The 20,556-nt window shown below is 34.9% G+C and overlaps 4 protein-coding genes and 2 non-coding genes across 10 annotated transcripts; 4 read left to right on the top strand and 2 right to left on the bottom strand.

Annotated features, from left to right (window-relative positions):
• Positions 1–1,270: 1,270 nt before the first annotated feature.
• Positions 1,271–1,343, bottom strand: TRNAE-CUC. The gene has a single exon. It is a non-coding gene; the product is annotated as a tRNA-Glu (tRNA).
• Positions 1,344–1,425: 82 nt separating this feature from the next.
• LOC107011857 (protein CHAPERONE-LIKE PROTEIN OF POR1, chloroplastic) lies at positions 1,426–6,122 on the top strand. 2 transcript variants are annotated; one of them, XM_027914879.1, is made up of 5 exons: positions 1,426–1,573; positions 3,010–3,158; positions 3,268–3,368; positions 4,878–5,322; positions 5,732–6,122. In XM_027914879.1, exons 2-5 carry the CDS (start codon positions 3,046–3,048, stop codon positions 5,880–5,882), a joined length of 810 nt encoding a protein of 269 aa, XP_027770680.1. In that variant the 5' UTR covers positions 1,426–1,573; positions 3,010–3,045; the 3' UTR covers positions 5,883–6,122. The 2 variants fall into 2 exon arrangements, with proteins under 2 accessions (XP_027770680.1, XP_015067011.1); XM_015211525.2 differs by having other exon boundaries at positions 3,265–3,368.
• Positions 6,123–7,863: 1,741 nt separating this feature from the next.
• On the top strand, positions 7,864–10,120 carry LOC107011094 (fructose-bisphosphate aldolase 1, chloroplastic-like). Its single transcript, XM_015210430.2, has 6 exons — positions 7,864–8,129; positions 8,515–8,784; positions 8,894–9,003; positions 9,103–9,193; positions 9,287–9,556; positions 9,653–10,120. Exons 1-6 carry the CDS (start codon positions 7,962–7,964, stop codon positions 9,929–9,931), a joined length of 1,188 nt encoding a protein of 395 aa, XP_015065916.1. The 5' UTR covers positions 7,864–7,961; the 3' UTR covers positions 9,932–10,120.
• Positions 10,121–11,100: 980 nt separating this feature from the next.
• LOC114076214 lies at positions 11,101–11,217 on the top strand. Its single transcript, XR_003577088.1, has one exon. It is a non-coding gene; the product is annotated as a U5 spliceosomal RNA (small nuclear RNA).
• Positions 11,218–12,134: 917 nt separating this feature from the next.
• Positions 12,135–17,383, top strand: LOC107009609 (kinesin-like protein KIN-7E). 4 transcript variants are annotated; one of them, XM_015208955.2, is made up of 14 exons: positions 12,135–12,549; positions 12,661–12,750; positions 12,839–12,939; positions 13,026–13,139; positions 13,225–13,306; positions 13,376–13,443; positions 13,524–13,592; positions 13,667–13,791; positions 14,028–14,364; positions 14,742–14,837; positions 14,919–15,055; positions 15,230–15,944; positions 16,411–16,724; positions 16,851–17,383. In XM_015208955.2, the coding sequence occupies exons 1-14, from the start codon at positions 12,390–12,392 to the stop codon at positions 17,161–17,163; spliced, it is 2,721 nt and encodes a 906-aa protein (XP_015064441.1). In that variant the 5' UTR covers positions 12,135–12,389; the 3' UTR covers positions 17,164–17,383. The 4 variants fall into 4 exon arrangements, with proteins under 4 accessions (XP_015064441.1, XP_015064440.1, XP_027770120.1 ...); XM_015208954.2 differs by having other exon boundaries at positions 14,919–15,944; XM_027914319.1 differs by lacking the exon at positions 12,135–12,549 and having other exon boundaries at positions 12,843–12,939; positions 14,919–15,944.
• Positions 17,384–17,483: 100 nt separating this feature from the next.
• On the bottom strand, positions 17,484–18,812 carry LOC107009593 (BURP domain-containing protein 5-like). The gene is made up of 3 exons (XM_015208936.2): positions 18,743–18,812; positions 18,522–18,630; positions 17,484–18,406 (listed from the first exon to the last, which is right to left on the bottom strand). Exons 1-3 carry the CDS (start codon positions 18,779–18,781, stop codon positions 17,565–17,567), a joined length of 990 nt encoding a protein of 329 aa, XP_015064422.1. The 5' UTR covers positions 18,782–18,812; the 3' UTR covers positions 17,484–17,564.
• Positions 18,813–20,556: the final 1,744 nt, after the last annotated feature.

The following is a 20,556-nucleotide window of genomic DNA, read 5'->3' as shown; positions in this document are numbered from 1 at the left end:
CCTTAAGTCTATCAAATTATGATAGTTTAGTACCTCTTTGAAAAATATTGCAACTTGAAGAACAAATCGAGGCATAATGTTGTCCTCCTTTTAATGCATGAAAATACCTACAACATACTAATACATGTACATAGTAACTTAGCAAGTAATGATATAAATAGAAAACTCAGAGAAAGTAAGATATTCAATTTATATTACATGTATTGATCATCTCTATCTTTTGCCACATACCTTAAAATCAAGGTCGAAAACACACTTTTCACATATGTTGGATTGTTATCCTCTACAAATAGTTCTCGTGCTTCTTCTTAATCAATTAAATGAAGTACTCTATACTAATTCTTTTTTACTTGATTTTGAGTAGGCTATTACCTGCGGTTAGAGATTATTAATAATGTGTTATGCAATTATATAAAATAACGAAGAAAAAGTAGGAGGAAGAGGGAAAATTTATTATTTATGTGAAGAGAACCCCTTTATTATAGAGAACAATTGACTTGATTTCAGAATTAATATTTCTAAGTTTTCTCTAAAAGATAGATATTCACAATATTTATAAAAAATACATAGTTTTTTTTTTATCTAAAATAAATCGTAACTTCTCATAATAAAATCCTCATGTATATTAGGTTCAAATAAGAAACTTTGACGAAGGAACTAACTACAGTTGTATTCATAAATTTAATAGTTAAAACGATCATGTTTATTAGGTTAATAAAAGTGTTTTAGATTTTTATATGAAACATATGTATTTGTATTTTAAATTCTTAAACTATATGCATATATTTTTTATTGTATATCAATGATGTAAATTCATAAGAAAATATTTGATGCGTTAGTTACTAGTAATTTCATAACTTTGGCATAAATTTTGCTAAGACTATTGGTAGGAGTGGACATGGTAAAATATATATCGAATTATCGTATCGTATTAAAATTTTTGATACCGTCAATTTAATATTATAATATTTGATATGGTATATAATATACATTCTAAAGTTTTGATTGACTAAATGACATATTATAGATTATATATTAGTAGTACTAACAATACTAAATTGATGAAGTTATAATACTTTATTATATGAGTATATATTAATCGAAGTTGAACAAATTATAATTACCAATTTACCATACCGAAAATATCAAAATCAATCTTCAAAATATCGAATTAAATTAGTATGATAACGATATAATATTTAAAACATTGAATATTGAAATTATAGGTTTTTCACATTTTATAGAAAAATGAGGAAATTAAAAAAAAAAATTCCGTTGCCGGGACTTGAACCCGGGTCTCTCGGGTGAGAGCCGAGTATCCTAACCAACTAGACTACAACGGATTTGATATATTTTAGAACAATTTACGAATATGATTCATACATTTAAGAGTCAAAACCCTCATTCACTGCTTCGACAATAGCTGTTTCTTCTACTCCTATCCATTGAGGAACTCGAAAATGAACTTCAAAATGCCTGTCGCCTAAGGAATTGGCTGCCGTAGAGTTCACCTTTTCTCAATCTACAATAACAACAACAAGAAGAAGAACCCAGCAAAGCCTTTAATCACCAGGTTCTCGTTTTGGTTTCTATGCTTAATTCTTGGATGTTACTATTTCCCATTTCTTTTCTGTTTCAATTCGTTAAAATAGCTCCAAACTGTTAATGATTCGATCTTTAGTGAATTTCGGATAGTGGGGTTTCATTCATGAATCATGTTGTGGGAAGTGGGATTTGGGAACTGAGGAGTAGAGGGCAACGTTAATTTAGACCCTATTGTACTTCTGGAATGTGTTATTGACATAGGTCTGGAAAAGCTTTATATCCCATGAACTAAATGAAAATTGAGTACCTGAAGCAAGAAATAGCAGACCAGGTAGCAACTTCTTAGTAGCACTAGTCAGTTGGCATGGTTCTTGAAAAATATTTAATTGGTGAACTGTCAGAAGGTATGAACAAGTTCAAACGGATAAACTTCATGAGTGTACAAGGATCAGATTGCCACATGTTTTAGTATGGATTTGTAAAAAAGGAAAGACAGTAATGAATTTGGCTTGCTCAATGGACATAAAAGAAGATTGTATCATGTTTCACGGTTCTTATGGAACTGAAATGAATGAGGGCTAATTTACGCAATAGAAAGAATCTATTTGGTGGATTCCTATTCCCTAGAGGATTATATAGCACTTCTTTGTGGCTATGAGCGAGAGCTCGTTGCGCCTTCTTTTTCTGTGATGGGTTCTTGACCATTTTGGTGTCTGAAAGAGCTACTTGAAAGCTTTACAAACAAGCAAAATATATTATCTATTGTATCTTTCTTAGTATAGTAAAGGATTTTCCCTTACTAGTAAAGTGGTAAGGTAGGATGCTATTTGATGAATAAAAGAAAATTTAGGGAAGTAGTTTATGTAGCTCAGCTGATTAGAGCAAAAATCATTTTCAGTGGTTCGAATTAGCTACAGTCTGATAATAGGAAATACTGTTATTAAGTTAACTTCTAACTTAATGGTGCATATGGTTACTAATCTTGAAAGATCATTTATTATTTACTTCAGTGACATCTAATGTCACTGTATCCATTGAAGTGGTAATCCAAGTTACAGTTCTACTTCTTCCCTAGCTGTCATATGGTTGATGCCTTTTGGAATGGTCTTGCTGCTGTTGTCACAGTGTTCTCAGATATCTCACTGTTATAGTTAGTATAGTCTGCTGAATAAAGCATAGTATAAGCACAGGTTGACAAATTGCATGTTACCTGTATGTGAACTATGTATTTGACTGCTTTCCCACAATCCCTATGTTCTTCCTTTTCTTTCCCTTCCTGCATGTGCTTCTGGCTGTTGGAATTTCACGCTAATGCTTCATTACATAATTTTGATTCAAGTGTTGGACTTTCTTCTTTAGTATGCCTCGAACCTTTTAATGTCTTACATGAATTACTATTGGATTTCTACAGAGCATTTGTTTTAGTTGGGTCTTCTGATTTCTTCTGACTCAAATTATTTGCAGTTTCTCAGTTCGTCAACTATACTAAGGTGGGCTACAATGGCAATATCAGGAGTAGCTGCTAGTCCCATAAAATACTGTCTCCAGTTACCTGTACAATGTCCAGGGTTGCGTGAGAAGAGAGTTTCAGTTTCTAACTTAGGGAGATCAAGGTACATGCTCTATCAAGTGTGACTTATTGTTTACTTTTTCTTGGAGTTCACTCAAAAGGTAGAAAGTTCCTTATTGATCTTTTTCATTTCTGTGTTCATCATGTAGAAGTCATTGTACTGTTTCTACACAGAAGTATCACCCAAGAAGAATGCCTTTAGTGAAGTGTGCAATGGAAGCTTCTTTTGGTGGTTCTACAGATGACTCTGCTGGTATTTTAACGGCTCTTCTCTTAATTTAGCTTCTTTACGTTGGCAGAAGTGCCTGAATTCCATGGTCGTTGAGATGCGTATGGACTCCTTTTCAAGAGGTTGATGATTGTGACATTTCTTCTTCTTCTTCTTCTTATTTTTTTGAGAAGGTAATTTGTATTATAAACCAGTACTTAGGTAGTACTGAAAACCCCTTTACAAGAAGTATGAAAATGTAAGAACAAATACAGCAAGCCTGGCATGATTCTAATACTTCTAGGATTGCTTCTGCATCTATAGGGGAACTCTTTGTACACCAAAAAATAATAAAAGAACACAAATCTTTTTTGATCATTTGTATGGATCTGCTTCTATCTTCAAAGCTTCTAGCAGTCCTTTCTCTCCAAATCGTCCACCTGATTCATGCTGGAGTGCTCCTCCAATAACTTCTGTTCTTTGCCCTAATTCCTGCTTCCCCCCAACTTGAGAGAGTGTCAACAATCTCGCTAGGCATTGTGCATTTCTTCTTCTTTTCACCATTCCTTTGGATATCTATTCTGTTGAAAGATGTAATTTGAGCAAAATAAGGTGTCCATTACCTCTCTACCCCACAAAAGTAGGGGTAAGTTCTGCATACTCCCCCAGGACTCCACATCAATTCGTTATGCATGGATGATGAGATTCCATTGATATAGAACCAATTCCAATAGACTTATTAGAAGTTCCCGTTGGTGTGCATCCAGTAGGAATTGAACCTACGAGTTCAACAATTATGAGGTGGGTGCTTTGACCATTCAACCATGGATGCTTCGCGGTGATCCTCGTACATGGTGAATAACCAAATTCCTCTTGCAGTAAAATCTTTAGGATTAATTAATGCAATTTTGGAGGAATCAATGAGAGGACATCAATTCAAATCCTGGATTTTCGAATTCAGAGAGACCAAGAATTCTCACCATTTCTTAGATTCATGAACTCAGTTCAGTTTAGTGGGAAACAAGTCCTCCGTTTCTTGAATGTGTTTTCCTCTTTCTATTTCTTTTTTTTTTTGGTGGGTCCATCAAATTTTATCACATATTGATGCTGCATTACTTCAAGGATGATGCATTATATCAAAAGATTTAGTAATATGCGGAAGATACATAAATATTGAAGATTTCTATTCTAGATGACATTCACAATTAACACAAATACTGCGGTTATGGACTGACACCTTCAGAGAGTGTAATGTGTCACAATAAATGACCTTTGCTCGTTGAGTTGGCTCTGAAAGGAGTTCTTTGGCTGAGGCAAACATCATCTGTCAGTATCAGAAAGAAATATCTGCCTTTTTTTGTTTTTGTGCAGAAAAAGACATTGCCAATTATAACTTCTTATGGTCTACATGTGAATAATATGCACAAAATATCGCCGAGTCTGCTATGCTTCTTAATTGCCTTTCAGTTCAATAATCCATGTTGTTTATTACTTGGACTTTTGTAGTTGCTCTTGTTGATGCATTCTCTGTTTGTGTTGTTTCTTCAAGCGCAGCTATCTTTCCGAGAATTAATGTGAAGGACCCATACAAACGACTTGGAATTAATATAGAAGCTTCCGAGGATGAAATCCAAGCTGCTAGGAACTTCCTAATACAAAGATATGCTGGTCATAAACCAAGTGTGGATGCAATTGAAGCTGCCCACGATAAAATAATAATGCAGAAATTCTATGATAGAAAGAACCCAAAAATTGACATTAAAAAGAAAGTCAGGGAAATGAAACAATCTCGTGTTGTGCAGGCTGTTACTAGCAGGTTTAGGACACCAGCTACAAAGTTCATTGTGAAAACTTCCATTGCTTTCATAGTCCTTGGAGCTCTCACAGTTCTGTTTCCTACTGAAGAAGGTCCAACCCTTCAAGTTGCCATTTCCCTGATCACCGCCATGTATTTTATTCATGATCGGTTAAAGAACAAACTTCGAGCTTTTCTATATGGGTATGCTTCTTAATTGTCCTCTGACCCAACTGTTTTGTCTTTTTTAATATGGTCATTATTATCTGCAAGTTGACTTAATACTTCATGACTAACAAAGAAGACTGTCTTGAGACCTATGTTACATACATGGAAACAAATTTTGCCTTGATGTGCTCATGTTAAAATGTATCTGGGAATGGTATAAAATTCTTCAAAATACGCTAGATACCTGCAAAAAGTTGAAGAGAGTTGATTTTCTTTATTATTCCATTGAATACTGGTATTAGAGATGATTGCTTAGTAGAAGTCAAAATTAATTGTCAATGCCAAAGTTAGCCATGGAATTTAGTCTTAGTTTTCGAATTCCTAGACTTCTTCCTTGTATTGATAGTTAAGATGTTCTCATTTTAATTGCTAAATTGTGGTGCAGAGCTGGTGCTTTTATTTTCTCTTGGCTTATGGGGACATTCTTGATGGTGTCTGTGGTTCCTCCCATATTTAAAGGGCCAAGGAGTTTGGAGGTGACAACTTCATTGATTACGTATGTACTTCTGTGGGTGTCTTCTACATATCTCATATAAAACGGTTTCATCATCTCAATTTTGTTAGAGAAGTGCCATGATTGTTGGTTGTAACCGCATGTATTGCTAAGATCTAGTGAGATTTTTTATTCAAGAAACTGTAGATTTATGATATGAAACGTTCTTCTTTGCTTAGAAATTGGTGATTCTTCAGGCTAAATGCTGCCTGCTTATTCTGAGGCCTAAGAGTAATTCCCAATGTTGCTGTTCTAGCTAAAATGTTTGGTTCTGTTCACTTGCCATTTGAGTGTTTTGTTACTTCTGATACCACACCAATGAAGCAAATTAATGTTGTGGTTGTGCAAGTATTGCAATCTTGTTGTGAGTGTGATGGGTGTGCATGAGCTCAATCTCAGCTCTAGCAGTTAAGAACCAAAGAAAAGGAAGTATTTTCAGTGGCTCAAGAATAATGACATTATTTCTGAAAAATTTCATGGGCCATTATTCAACTCTAGCCACTAACCTGACACTTGTTTGATGTGCTCACCTTTTCTTGATTAGAGTTGTATACCATTTTAGTTAGTTCAGTGATCTTCAGATATTAGATGATCAAAACCAAAATAAAAATTAAAAAGTTCTGGGCATGAAATGGGTGATTGTTTTTTTCTTCCACATGTTACAATCAAAAGAGGTATAAATTCTCATGTCTGGTTTATTACCAAATTGCTTCAGTAACTTTTTGCTATGTTGAAAACCAAAAAACTAAAGGAGTTTGACGCCCCTTTTCTCACCGTCAAGTGATTGAACACCCCTCTCTACGAATCATTTCTCACGAACACCTCTTTCTACGAAGCAAAACATGTGGAAAGATGCTAAAATGAATTGGGTAACTGGTAGGGCCTGCCAATCTCTCATCACATCAACCTTTCTCTGTAAGGTTGTTAATCTTCATCTTCCAACGAAACAAAGTATTTTGTTTTGGTTTTGGGTACACAAAATGAAACAAAGATAGAAGCATTTACAATCGACCACCCATTTTTTTTCTGACAAGGAAAAAACCTATAATTATAAAAAAAAAAATGACTTTGGACGCATTGGGTTGTACCCAAACTTATTACAACTTCCGTCCATCACTAGTTGTCTCCTATACAATTTTGGAATGTCAAACAATACTCTACTAGTCTACTTTATAAAATCAATGAATAATTTTATACTTGGTTCCTAATTTACTTTTATCATTAATTATAGGCGTCATTTCCTTATTACATATTTCAAGACATTGTATTTATTACATTCAAAGGGTGATATTATAAAATTACTCTTCTATTTATAGATTGACATAATGCATAAAAATGACCCTTAACTTGACGTCAGTTGACAACTATGACCTTCAACTTTTGATGTGCACAAGTAGACACTTAAACTTATATAAAATTAAGTAAATGGACACATTCGTCATATATGACGTCCTACATGGCAATTTTGAGTCCTACATGTATTGTGCCATGTAAGACACTTATGTCTACTTATTTAATTTTATACAAATTTAAGTGTCTACTTGTGCACATTCAAAGTTGAAAGACATGATTGTTCGCTAAAGCCAAGTTAAGAGTCATATTTATGTATTATGTCTTATAGTTTCTTTAGAGGCGTGCCAAGTCAATAGTGAACAACTATTGTTAGACAGAGAGAATAACTTTATCAAGTTCCACTGATAATTTTAATAACTTTTACATGGTGCAACTTATTTTTAATTTAAAATCTAAAATATCACTAACTATTAAATCAATAAATCAATATCTTAATGATATGCCGTCTGTTCCACCACTATGGATTGGTGTGAACCAAGCGTAAATAGTTGCTCATTACCATTTTCTCCAATCATCCATATTAATTTGATGAAAAAAAATTTTTAACCACAAAACCATATATTACAGGTCAGCAAGTTATCAAGCCACTTGGGGCTTGGCACTTGTTGATTGGCCAGTGTATTATGGCCTCAAATGGCATATCTCCTAGTACTATATATATGTATGTATTGAGCATGGTTCTCTACTAGTATTTATAAACACACAAAAAGCAAACAACTAAAAAGATAACAAACTTGTAGCTGAGGAGAGAGATAAGAAAAGAAGAGAAATGGCATCAGCATCTCTCCTCAAAACATCTCCAGTCATTAACAAAACTGACTTCATAAAAGGTCAGGCACTCCGCCAGCCATCCGTCTCCGTCAACGTTGTTCGCTCCCATCCTTCTGGACTCACTGTCCGTGCCAGCTCCTACGCTGATGAGCTCGTCAAAACCGCGGTATGTAACTATATTTTAACATGTTGTAGCACGTATAGTTTACTTACTACGTTCTATTTAATGTTATCATTTTATAATTACTCCTGTCAAATAATAAAGCATGCTATGGTTACATGTACTAGCAAGTGGCAAATAACTTACTTCACCACTAAAAACAAAGGTTTTTCCCTCTGCGAGTCAATGAGAAATTTGTGCTATAGAACATGATTTTTTCACCCATGAGTGGTAAAATGCATGATGAGAAACAGAACAGATTCTCATTGAAGTAGTGAAAAACTTCCTAATTCTTTTTGTAATGAAAACATTAATATTTTTTGTTGTCTCACTGATTCAATCAAAATATCTGTGAAAATAACCGCTGAAGAATGATATAAACAAATTGTAGAAAACTGTTGCATCTCCGGGTCGTGGAATTTTGGCGATGGATGAGTCGAATGCTACCTGTGGGAAGCGTTTAGATTCAATCGGACTAGAGAACACGGAAGCTAATCGCCAAGCATACAGGACCCTTCTTGTTTCAGCTCCAGGACTTGGTAACTACATTTCAGGTGCCATCCTTTTTGAGGAGACACTTTACCAGTCCACTGTTGATGGAAAGAAAATTGTTGATGTACTTCTTGAACAGAACATTGTTCCTGGAATTAAGGTTGACAAGGTAAAAAACACATCACCATCACTACTATATATGCACACTTAATTAGTTAATTAAGTTTACATGTTTAACAAGTTTTAATTAGTTATGATTCGTTTAATGAAAACTACAGGGTTTAGTTCCTTTGGCTGGTTCAAACAATGAATCTTGGTGCCAAGGTCTTGATGGCCTTGCCTCGCGCTCTGCTGCTTACTACCAACAAGGCGCTCGTTTTGCTAAATGGTAGCATATCACTCTAAACTCTTGTATATAAATTAAATGGAATTTGACCTCAATGAAGAAGCAAATGCTTACTTTTATTAATCAATACGCATATTACAGGCGTACTGTGGTGAGCATTCCCAATGGTCCTTCTGCACTTGCAGTTAAGGAAGCAGCCTGGGGTCTTGCTCGCTATGCTGCAATTTCTCAGGTAAGCAATTGTCTCTATTTGTGATGCAATGTGTCTATTTGTTTGGGGTTGTAAACATGATTAACAGAGAAATTTTCGTGGGAATTATTGTAGGACAATGGGTTGGTACCAATTGTTGAGCCAGAGATTTTGCTAGATGGTGAACACAATATCGATAGGACCTTTGAGGTTGCTCAACAGGTGTGGGCTGAAGTTTTCTTCTACCTGGCCGAAAACAATGTCATGTTTGAAGGTATCTTGTTGAAGCCTAGCATGGTCACCCCGGGAGCAGAATGCAAGGAGAGGGCCACCCCAGAACAAGTTGCTGATTATACCCTCAAGCTCCTCCAACGAAGAATTCCCCCTGCTGTCCCTGGAATCATGGCAAGTACCTAAACAAAGTCGTATTTTACAGAACGAGTTTAACTTATATACACTGACAACTAACTATTTTCTTCCAACATGGTTTGCTATGTACAGTTCTTGTCTGGTGGACAATCTGAAGTGGAAGCTACTCTTAACTTGAACGCGATGAACCAATCTCCCAACCCATGGCACGTATCGTTCTCATATGCAAGAGCCCTTCAGAACACATGTCTCAAGACATGGGGTGGAAGACCAGAAAATGTTGAGGCAGCTCAGAAAGCTTTGCTTACTAGAGCAAGTGCCAACTCTCTCGCGCAACTAGGCAAATACACCGGTGAAGGTGAGTCTGAGGAGGCCAAGGAGGGAATGTTTGTGAAAGGATATGTCTACTAAGATATTAGAAAGTATGTACTACTACTACTACTACATGTTTTCATGATCGAGTCGCGGTGCATAAAAGCTTATAGCTAGCTCCTCAAGAATATTGTGTGTGTTCATATAACATGTACCTTTAGCAATTATTGACATTCATGCTACTCAGTTTCAGTTTTATGCTATTCATTGAATTCTTCTCCAGATTAAGCAGCAGTGTGCCAAATGCCAGAAAATCAATTTCTCTGGTGCATATGTACATTATGTGCCTATCTATGTTTTACGAGTTCTCCCTGAAACTTTTTGTTGTTAACGACTTCACTCATAATAACTTAATAGCCACTAAATATTTCTTTTTTGAGACAATTTGCACTATAAATGTTGCTAAAACCTATAGCGACATTGGTACCAATGATAATTAACGTTCCTAAAGGCTTTAGCAAAACAATTATGAGATTTACCTATGTAATATTATTTTGTACTTCTTATCAACTTTATTCACTTGATTTAAAGCTTATAGATATTAATGAATTTCCTTCACAATCCAAGAAAATTATATCAACCGCAATAAAAGATAAGTAACTAATAGTCTTGTCCACTCAATATAATGATGATTTTCTTTTATTATTATTATGAAACATTGATTTTAATGAAGTAGTAATTAATTTAATCAGAACAAATAATAACTTCGGTGAATATAAATGGTAAATTAAGAATAGATTGGAAAAAAAATTAATTTTATATTGAAAAAAATAATCGTTATAATCTATTTAAAAGGTAATGATATAAATTATAAGTTTTATTTACCTATGAAATAAATGGCTAGTAGATATATATATATAAATTTCATGTGAGTTATTTTTACAAATATAAACTTGTGAGTCAACTTTTTGTATTTGAAAAATTTGGAATTTCATCTCATGATATGAAATCAGCAAACTTATTTCAAAGAAAAGTGATTTTTCCTATATATTTCAGTATATTTTTTAAAAAATTTAAGATTTGAGGTCATGTAGTCATTGGGCCACTATTTCCAGCATGAAATCCCCAACAGCCCATTTTAAGAGCTGCTATGGCCCAACAAAGCCCATGCTAACAGTGATTTATTAGTCCCACATCGGCTACAATTGAACAAGTAGAAGAAGAAACCACTATAAAAGAAGCTCCTGCGCCTGTTGTTAGAACCACGCAGCCACGCAATGAGCACATAGCGAACTATTCTTTCGCCTTTTACTAAAGAATACCGTGTGCGCGTTGCTAATAGTGGCATACGCTAATTTTTGGAGGGTTACTCTTTATTGAGAACCCACAATGCTAGTTTGAAACTTTTATGAGTTGCTTATATGTGCCACTTCAATAGCATGCACTCAACTGATTCCAAAGTTATAACGCGTAAATCTTCGTTTTAATTATGTCAATGTGTTTGCCTGAACTTTATTGATTGCTCAAAGTCTAGTAAATCTTGCAACAATTTTAGAACTTTATCTTTACTGAATTTGATAATTTAAAATAATTAAAGAATATATAGTAAAAATAGACTCTCTTTAAATTATCAATCAAAATAATTGTCAATTATCATCAAGATAATTGAACTTTCATATTTTAAAAAGTCACGTGTGTAAGGTGCTCTACATAAAATAGGGTGGAGAGAGTATAAGGTGTGACATAAATTAGGACGGAGGAAGAGAGTATAAGATGCTACATAAATTAGGACGGATAGAGTATAATGCAGAGAGTATAAGGTGCTACATAAATTAGGACGGATAGAGTACGGATAGAGTATAATGCAGAGAGTATAAGGTGCCACATAAATTAGGACGAAGGGTGAAAGTATAAAGTATTTCATAAATTAGGACGGATAGAGTATAATAGAAGAGAGTATAAGGTGCTACATAAATTAGAGGACTGATGGAGTATATAATAAAAAGAGTATAAGGTGCCACATAAATTAGGATGGAAAAAGTATAAGAAATCGCTCATAAGTTGAAAAAAAAAGAGAGGTTATTTTTGCTAAAATAACTTTCCAAATGAAATGGTTGGCGATAATTTCACGTTTAATTTGCCTGCAAAAACAAAAAAAAAAAAAGAAAAGAAGAGAAAAATAAACTAGGCACAAAAAACATAAGCCCAACTTCCCTTTTTCTTCGGTAAAAAAAGAACTTTCTATTTGCCTTTTCTTTGTTTTATTTATGCTGTGATATTCTCAAATTCAATTCTTATATATATTTTGTACTGTTTATTTATATCTTTTTCCTTCTCTTTCTCTTTTTCTCTGTTATATTATCAGATTTCCAACCAAAGGAGAAAAGAGAAAGAGAGAGATTCTTTTTTCTTCAAAAGTTTATCATCTATTTAATTTTTCCAGAAAAACAAAAAAATCAAAAAAATTAATCGATCTTCTTCAATATTATTTTTACCATAATTTATTTTTCATTTGGTATAATATATAATGAGATTTTTGGTTTAGAGAAAAAATAAAATGGAGGATCGTGAAGAAAGTATTTATGTATCGGCGAGGTTAAGGACATTGAATGAAAAAGAGAGAAATGATGTTGCAGATTGGGAATGTGTGAATGATACAACTATTATCTACAACAATGTTAACTCTTCACCAATGTATCCTTCTGTATATACCTTTGGTATGTTAATACATTATATTTCTCTATTTAATCGAATACGTATATGTTTAACTGTCATGTGATTGATCTAGTGTTCTGATTGTGTTATTTTGGTTTATGATTTTGTTTTAGACAGGGTATTTAGCAGTGATTGTTCGACAAGACAGGTGTATGAAGAAGCAGCTAAAGAAGTTGCTCTTTCGGTTGTTAAAGGATTCAATTGTGAGTTATTTCTGCTTTTTTATAGTTTTTGGAACATCTACTCCATGTCCTGTTATTATTAATCTGAAATTATTCATGTATCGACTAGCAAGTGTTCTCGCCTATGGACAAACAAGCAGTGGAAAGACATATACTATGACTGGAATAACTGAATATGCTATTGCAGATATCTACGAGTACGTGCACAAGGTAACCATAGGATCGATTGTTAATTGTTGTCTGTTAAGAGTTTTGGCTTTGCTTTATTAATGATCAAAATTTACTACTTGTTGTAGCACACAGAAAGAGACTTTGTTTTGAAGTTTTCTGCTATGGAGATATACAATGAATCTGTCCGAGATCTCCTTAGTGAAGATAACACTCCACTCCGACTTCTAGATGATCCAGAGGTTTGATTTACTGAGTTTAACAAAGTTCTAGTCATTTTGTGTTCTTCTGTCTCGTTTTAAAATCATGTTAGAGTAATTGCAACAGAGAGGGACTGTTATTGAGAAACTCACCGAGGAAACATTGAGGGACTGGAACCATGTGATTCATCTCCTTTCTATTTGTGAAGGTAAGAGAATGAGTAACCATGACTTTTAAACATAACCACGGTTTTGAATTTTACGACTAAATGTTGCAGCTCAGAGACAGATTGGGGAGACTTCCTTGAACGAAACAAGCTCTAGATCTCACCAAATCATCAGACTGGTAAAACAGCTGAGATTTCTTGTCTAACAGTCTATTGAGCTTTTAAAACAACCCGATTTTTGACGTATAAGTTGTTGCAGACAATTGAAAGTTCTGCTGGTGAGAACATAGGCAGGGACAACGATTTGAGTACCCTTTTAGCTACTGTGGTAAGAAATCATGACGAGTGTTCATATAATAATGTACTGACGTAACAGCTGATTGTTTTATCATTTGAACATAGAATTTTGTCGATTTGGCTGGAAGTGAGCGGGCATCTCAGTCATTGTCAGCTGGTACAAGGCTGAAAGAAGGCTGTCACATAAACCGCAGTTTACTGACCCTTGGCACTGTTATTCGTAAGCTAAGGTTGTTTATTTTTCTTGCAGTCTTAATCGAGTTTAACATGATTTTTAAACAGGTCTATAAGAAGGGCTTAAATCCTGTTATGCTTGTGTTAAAGACTTAAAGTTATGCATAACTTTCTAATCAGTTGCATCAAAATCTTAAATGGAAACCAATTCAAGCATGACATACTGCCTTTAATCACTGTCGATGAATTTGGAAAGTGAAACTATTTCATCTTTTTTGTATACTTAATGCAGCAAGGACAGGACCGGCCACATTCCTTTCCGAGATTCAAAGCTTACACGGATATTACAGCCATCATTGGGTGGCAACGGTAGAACTGCCATCATCTGTACAATTTGCCCTGCACGAAGTCATGTTGATCAAACAAGGAATACTCTACTGTTTGCAAGTTGTGCCAAGGAAGTAACTACAAATGCCCAAGCGAATATCGTCATGTCCGATAAAACATTAGTGAAGCATTTGCAGAGGGAGTTGGCTAGATTGGAAAGTGAGTTAAGATATCCCAGAGCTTGCATATTCCCTTCAGATTACGAAGCATTACTGCAAGAGAAGGACCATCAAATACAACAGGTAATGCATCTTGATGACGCTAGTAAGTATTTGCAAACATGTTAAGGTAATCTGTTACTTGGGAAGGCACAATTTTGGTACAACCACAAAATAAACGACATCATATACTAAACCAATATAACGGTTGATGGCAAAATTCAATGAGTGAAGAAGTATACAGATAATTGAGATTTTCAGATGTAACCTCCATTATATATCTAGGATGTTAGTAGTTGTTTTATTTCGTAAATGAAGCATGTCTATCATTAACCCTGACATGCTAATTGATGTCTCTCATCGTTATCGACTTAAATTACAAGTTCATTATCCTGATTATTGTACAAATGCACTGCTGTTTGACATCTTGAATCCTTGATCAATTTTTCCTCCTCCCGTAGCTGGAGAAGGAGATAAAGGACTTAATTTTGCAACGCGACATTGCTCAGAGTCAAGTCAAAGATCTGTTGAAGCTTCTTGGGGATGATGTAATACAGGTAGATGGAATTTAATAGACTCTACTAGTTTATATATTTGCTTATTCTATGCTAAAGATACTTTTTTCACATCTTTCACAGGTTGATTTCGGACACTATCCAAATTTACGTGTGAAGAGATCACCAGATTATCAAAGCCCAATGCAACAGATTTCCATTTTGAGAGACACTCGTTATGTAGATGTTGGTGTTAGAGCACGTTCAATTGGACATAGCAGGTGTAACTCTGACGATCAGTTTATACACATGCCAGAATTTGACGAAACCATCTTTCGCAACAATGCATTTCCAATGCTATTAGTTGGCAGTTCAAATAATAGCAGAACTGATTCATGTCAGGGATGGGATGAAACTGAAAAACAAAGTAATGAGACTTCTGACGATCTATGCAGGGAAGTTCGTTGCGTCGAAACAGATGATTCGAGTATGAAGGGAACACAAGTATTCAATTGTTCACTTCCTGAAGAAAATGGTGGCTTTCCAGCTTTACTAAACATTATAAATGGAGAGAGAACAAATCACGGAACAATATCACATCTTGAAAATGGACACAGAAGATCAGTGACATCTCCATACAAGGAAAATGGGGAGTCGAAATCATCATATTTTAAAGAAGACAGAGAAACGGTGTCATCATCATTTTTCGAGGAAGGTAGGAAGTCCAATAGAGATACAATGTCATTTCCCTTGGGGGTTAAGCAAGACCTTGAATCACCAAAGTTCAAGGACAACAAAAAGGCCGTGCCATTGCTTTTAAATGAAGAGAAAAAATCAGTTTGTGTTCATTCCTCAAATGCTCCTCCAGAAAAATTATCCTCATCGTGTGATCTTAAGGATGATTTATCATGCAATAGAAATTGGAAGTTATGTAAAAGTACAAGTTGCAAAGCTAGCATAATTACTGATCGATATTCTCCATGCTCAGAGGAATCCAAAAGAGCTGATGTTAATTGTTCTTCAAGAAATGGTTCCACTAATATTGAACTTGAAGTTCCAAAAAGAAAACCTTTAACCGATGAGGAGATCAACAACGCTGATGCCGCATGCAATGCAAGGACGAAGAAAATGGATGAGCTTCAGCATAAAACTGGTGTCAAAGATTGTCCGGTGAGTACACTCTCTCATCTTAGAAAGCAACTTTTTACATTTCTCTAGTCTTATGTTTTCGAATTCCAATCATTCATGGGGGTATAGATCCTTAGAGGAAGACCTTTATTTCACTTATCTGGAATGAGAAGGTTCCTATCAGAAATATTTATGCAGATGTCTTCACTTAATAACGGAATCTAATAGAAACTTGCATTTGGTACTGTCAGATGATATTCCTTGAGATTATGATATATGCATTCGTACCGTACCTTGATGGTGCTGACTAGAAGATTACATCCTTCATTTTAACATTATACTTGGAGGCGAATCCAGGATTTTTAGTTTATGCGTTCTGGATCACAATTTCTATTACTTACTGGATTCTGGATTATAGGTGCAACTTATGTCCATTGTTTAATGCAGAAATAGGGGGAACCTAATCTTATTTTAATTTGTTTTAATGATTTATCCTTGTATGTCACAGGCTCAGGAGGCTGAACCAGAACATGATACATCTTCAAAGAGCGTGAGAGACGCTGAGCCAGCAGAAGATGATTACAAAAGTCGTTACAGTTGGCCCTCCGAATTCAAGAGACTTCAAAAAGAGATTATTGAACTTTGGCATGCTTGTAATGTATCTTTGGCACACAGATCATACTTCTTCCTTCTCTTCCAAGGTGATTCAACAGATGCTATATATATGGAGGTTGAAATTAGAAGATTAACCTCCCTCAAGGACGCATTTTCACGTGGTGAGAAAACCGTTGCCAGTGGTAGGACTTTGTCACTCGAGGGAAGGTAATATACTTGAAACTTCATTTCACGGCGTTCCCTTGCAAATATACGTCATATGAAAAATGAACTTTTCATAATTTATCCATTTATATGTGTACTTACTACTTATGATGTCTTTCATTTTCACAGCAAGAAAGATATTAGAGACGAGAGACGGATACTGAGCAAGCAAATGGAGAAAAAGTTAAGCGAAGCAGAACGAGAAGGGCTATACGTTAAGTGGGGAATTTTGATCAATAGCAAAAGAAGAAGGTTACAGTTGGCTGAGAAATTGTGGAGTAAAACAGATGATTTGAACCACATTGCAGATAGTGCCTACTTGGTAGCAAAGCTGGCTGGCTTCATGGAACCAGGAAAAGGTCCTAAAGAGATGTTTGGACTTGATTTTCCAGGATCAAATACAAGTTACAGTTTTAAAACAGGCCTCAAATCTCTTTTGTAATATTTTCTGATCTAATATATATATATATATATATAGTCTCATATCTATTTTTCTTTGATTGTAATGTTAGTTGAGTTTAATTTTCTTTTTTATTATGCTGATTGTAATTAGTTTTAGTTTTGTACAGAAGGGCCCAAATATTACTCATGATTGGAGAAAGTGTAACATCCAAATGCCATTTGGCTTAATACATGACCACTCCCTTAGGATATTCTATTTAGATACTGAAACTATGCAGGACACATGATAATACACATTCAGATAGTTAAAATGAATAAATTTGAACAAAAAATAAATCATGAAGCCAGAATCATATGACATAATAGAAATAATAGCCATGATTATATTCTGTAATCACACAACATACTCTTAGGATTAAGTTTAAATATATATGAGATAGCCTAATTGGTGGCCTCTTTTGAAGGGAAAATGACAATTTGATCATTTGGAAGGAAATGACAAAAAGGGGTAGTTCCAGGCTTAACATTGAACATTACAAAAGGTATTCCCTTTGGATTCCAAAAGGAAGTATCTTGGTGGCATACTGATAGCGCTTTAACTTTTGTTCCATCAACTCCTATCATTGATACCATGAACGTCTTTGTTCTTCCTCCAACATGACAATAATGCACTGCGTATGGATAGTCTATTTTGTGGCATACCATGTTATTCCCATCCGCAATTTCTTCAACTTTTTCCATGGTGTATCTCTGAAATATTTGACTACTTTCCCCTTCTACCTCCGTTGTAATTGCTTCGATATTGTTCGTTCCTAGCTCGGATAACATGAAATCTACCATCGACTCTAATGAAGTTGCACAAAATTTCTTCTCTTTATGGAGATCTGGCTCTTCACATATATAGATTGTTTCCTTGATTATTTGAGCATCCTTTGAATTACTATCGATTGAGAAATGGTTTAGAATTTCAGTGAATTTTTTCGATGAGAAGGGAATGGTTGATTGGCGAGGCAAAAATGGTGCATCATTTTTATGTTTCAAAGAGGGAAAGTTGATAATATTTCCTTTCTTCAAGTCATTTTCGAAGAAGAAAGGTTTGTAAATAAAATTATTGTTATCGTCTTTTAGCTCACGAATCTCTTCCTCTGTAGCAGCACAATACCAATGGAGCATTCCAGAACCAATGTTACCGCGGTTTACTTTCAATTCATGAATCTCTTCCTCTGTAGCAGCATGATGCCAAGGCACAATCTTACCGCTCTGATTACTGTTGAAATTATCATCTACAAATTACACTCTCATGAGTAGAAGGTTAAATAAATTGGTTTACATAGCAATGTAAGTCATATATATAGATTCGTAATGTTAACACAAAAATGCGCAGAGTTGAAGAAAAACCTGTGTGGGGAAGAAAATCTTTGATCACTTTAGGTATCTGAGTGTTGGGCAATTTTACTTTCCAATAAACTTCTGGAGATATCGCTGCATGACTTACTACGAATGCAAGCTACATATATATATATATATAAAGAGTAAACATCATATATCATTATCTAACTATATATGTGAGATATCATAGAGGAAAAAACACATATATAATTAAGAGGGAATTTACTCACCCAAGAGAATGAGATCAAGTAATGGAATTGAGACTTCATTGAAAAATTTTAGAATGGCTACAAGGCTTTGAAAATTTAGATGAAATGAGAAGAAAAAATATCCTCTATATATAGGCACAAAATAAGATTTTAGTGGTCTTCATGTGTCTTAGGCATGAATGTAACATGTGACATCAAAAAGGTCATGAAATGTATGTTTGATCATGCTTTTCATAAGCCTACTTTTTTGTTTTTACTATAAGAGTTGAATTTTAGTGAACGTTACAAAATTGAAATGCTTGACCAAATTTTTAGGATAAAAGCGCAAGTGTTTTTTGAAGGAAAAATGACAGAAATCACACATTTAAGTTCTCTTATTACCATTATCTCATATTAGTTTTACAAATTTCCAAAATCCCTCATTTTTGTGCATCATATTAATGTATCAGCGCATCAAATTAATGTATCTCGCGCATCAGATCAATGTATCTCGCGCATAAGATTAATGTATTATATATAATATGTACATCAGATTAGTGTATCATGTATAAAATATATTGTATCTTACTTGACGATTAATGTATCTCGTGCGTCACATGAATGTATCAATGCTTATATTATTGTATCAGTTTAAGAGATTTCTGTAATTATAAATTTATAAGGGAAAAATAGTAATTTTACTTTAAAAGTATGTGATTTCTGTCATTTGCCCATAAATTTTTCCAACCCCCCAATCCATATCCCTAGCCCATAGGCCATTACCTAAACCCAAAACTAGGGGTGGTCATTCGGTATTTCGGTTCGGTTTCAGTTTTTTTCTCCAGTTTTTTCGGTTTTCGATTTTTGTAAATTGTGTACTAAATACCGAACCGAAATATTTCGGTTCGGTTCGGTTTTTATTAATTCGATTCGGTTTTTATTAATTCAATTCGATTTGTTATTTCGGTTTTTTAATGGGCCTGAGACGGCGCGGCTGCTGGCTGCTTGATGGCGGACGACGCGGCTGCTGACTGCTTGATGGCAGAGGCGCGACTGCTGCTGGCTGCTTGACGGCGCGACTGTTGCTGTTGCTGCTTTTGGCGGACAGCGCAGCTGCTGCTAGGGGTGGTAGGGGGATCGGGATGGCCCGCCCCGAACCCGGCCCATCCCCCAAGGTTTAATGGGTGGGGGATGAGGGGACCGGTCAGGGGCCGGTTCACCCCTGCGTCCCGGTCGACCCGGCCCGGTTGAACCGGCCGGTTCGCGGGATCTCCCCCCCCCTTTTTTTTAAATTTTAAAAAAATAACCGTTTAGATCCGTCGGGGAAACGGCTAGTGGGCCCCCCAACGGATTTATGCCCCTTTTTGTGTTCCCAAACACCCCCTATCACCCCCTACTTTTAAAACTTTATTTTAAACACTCAAGTTATAATAATTACACTTTAACCCATTTTTAATAATATAAATACACCTATCCCCTACTAGTTCTTACAAAATCATCTATTCTCATTTCTCTCATCTATTTTCTATATCCTCTCAACTCTCAACTCTCAAGTGTCAATCTTAATTTCTATTCCATTTTAATTATCATATTATTAGAATCCATATATTTCAATTTTCAATTCAAAATTTTCATATTATATCAATAAATATAATTATATTATCTCATATTTGTCATCAAGTATTGGTTGGAGACTTGGAGCTACAAATTACAAGTTACAACAAATCACAAGCTTCAACAATCGGTTTAACGTCTGCTATTAACGCAGACGTTTGGTACATTCGTTTCATAATATTTATATTTTATTTTTCGTCTTTACTTTTGTGTTATTATTATTTTTATATTACACTTTATAT

The sequence above is a fragment of the Solanum pennellii genome, chromosome 2 (genome assembly GCF_001406875.1).
Source record: "Solanum pennellii chromosome 2, SPENNV200".
NCBI classification, from domain to species: Eukaryota; Viridiplantae; Streptophyta; class Magnoliopsida; order Solanales; family Solanaceae; genus Solanum; species Solanum pennellii.
This window is presented reverse-complemented; position numbering and strand designations above follow the sequence as displayed.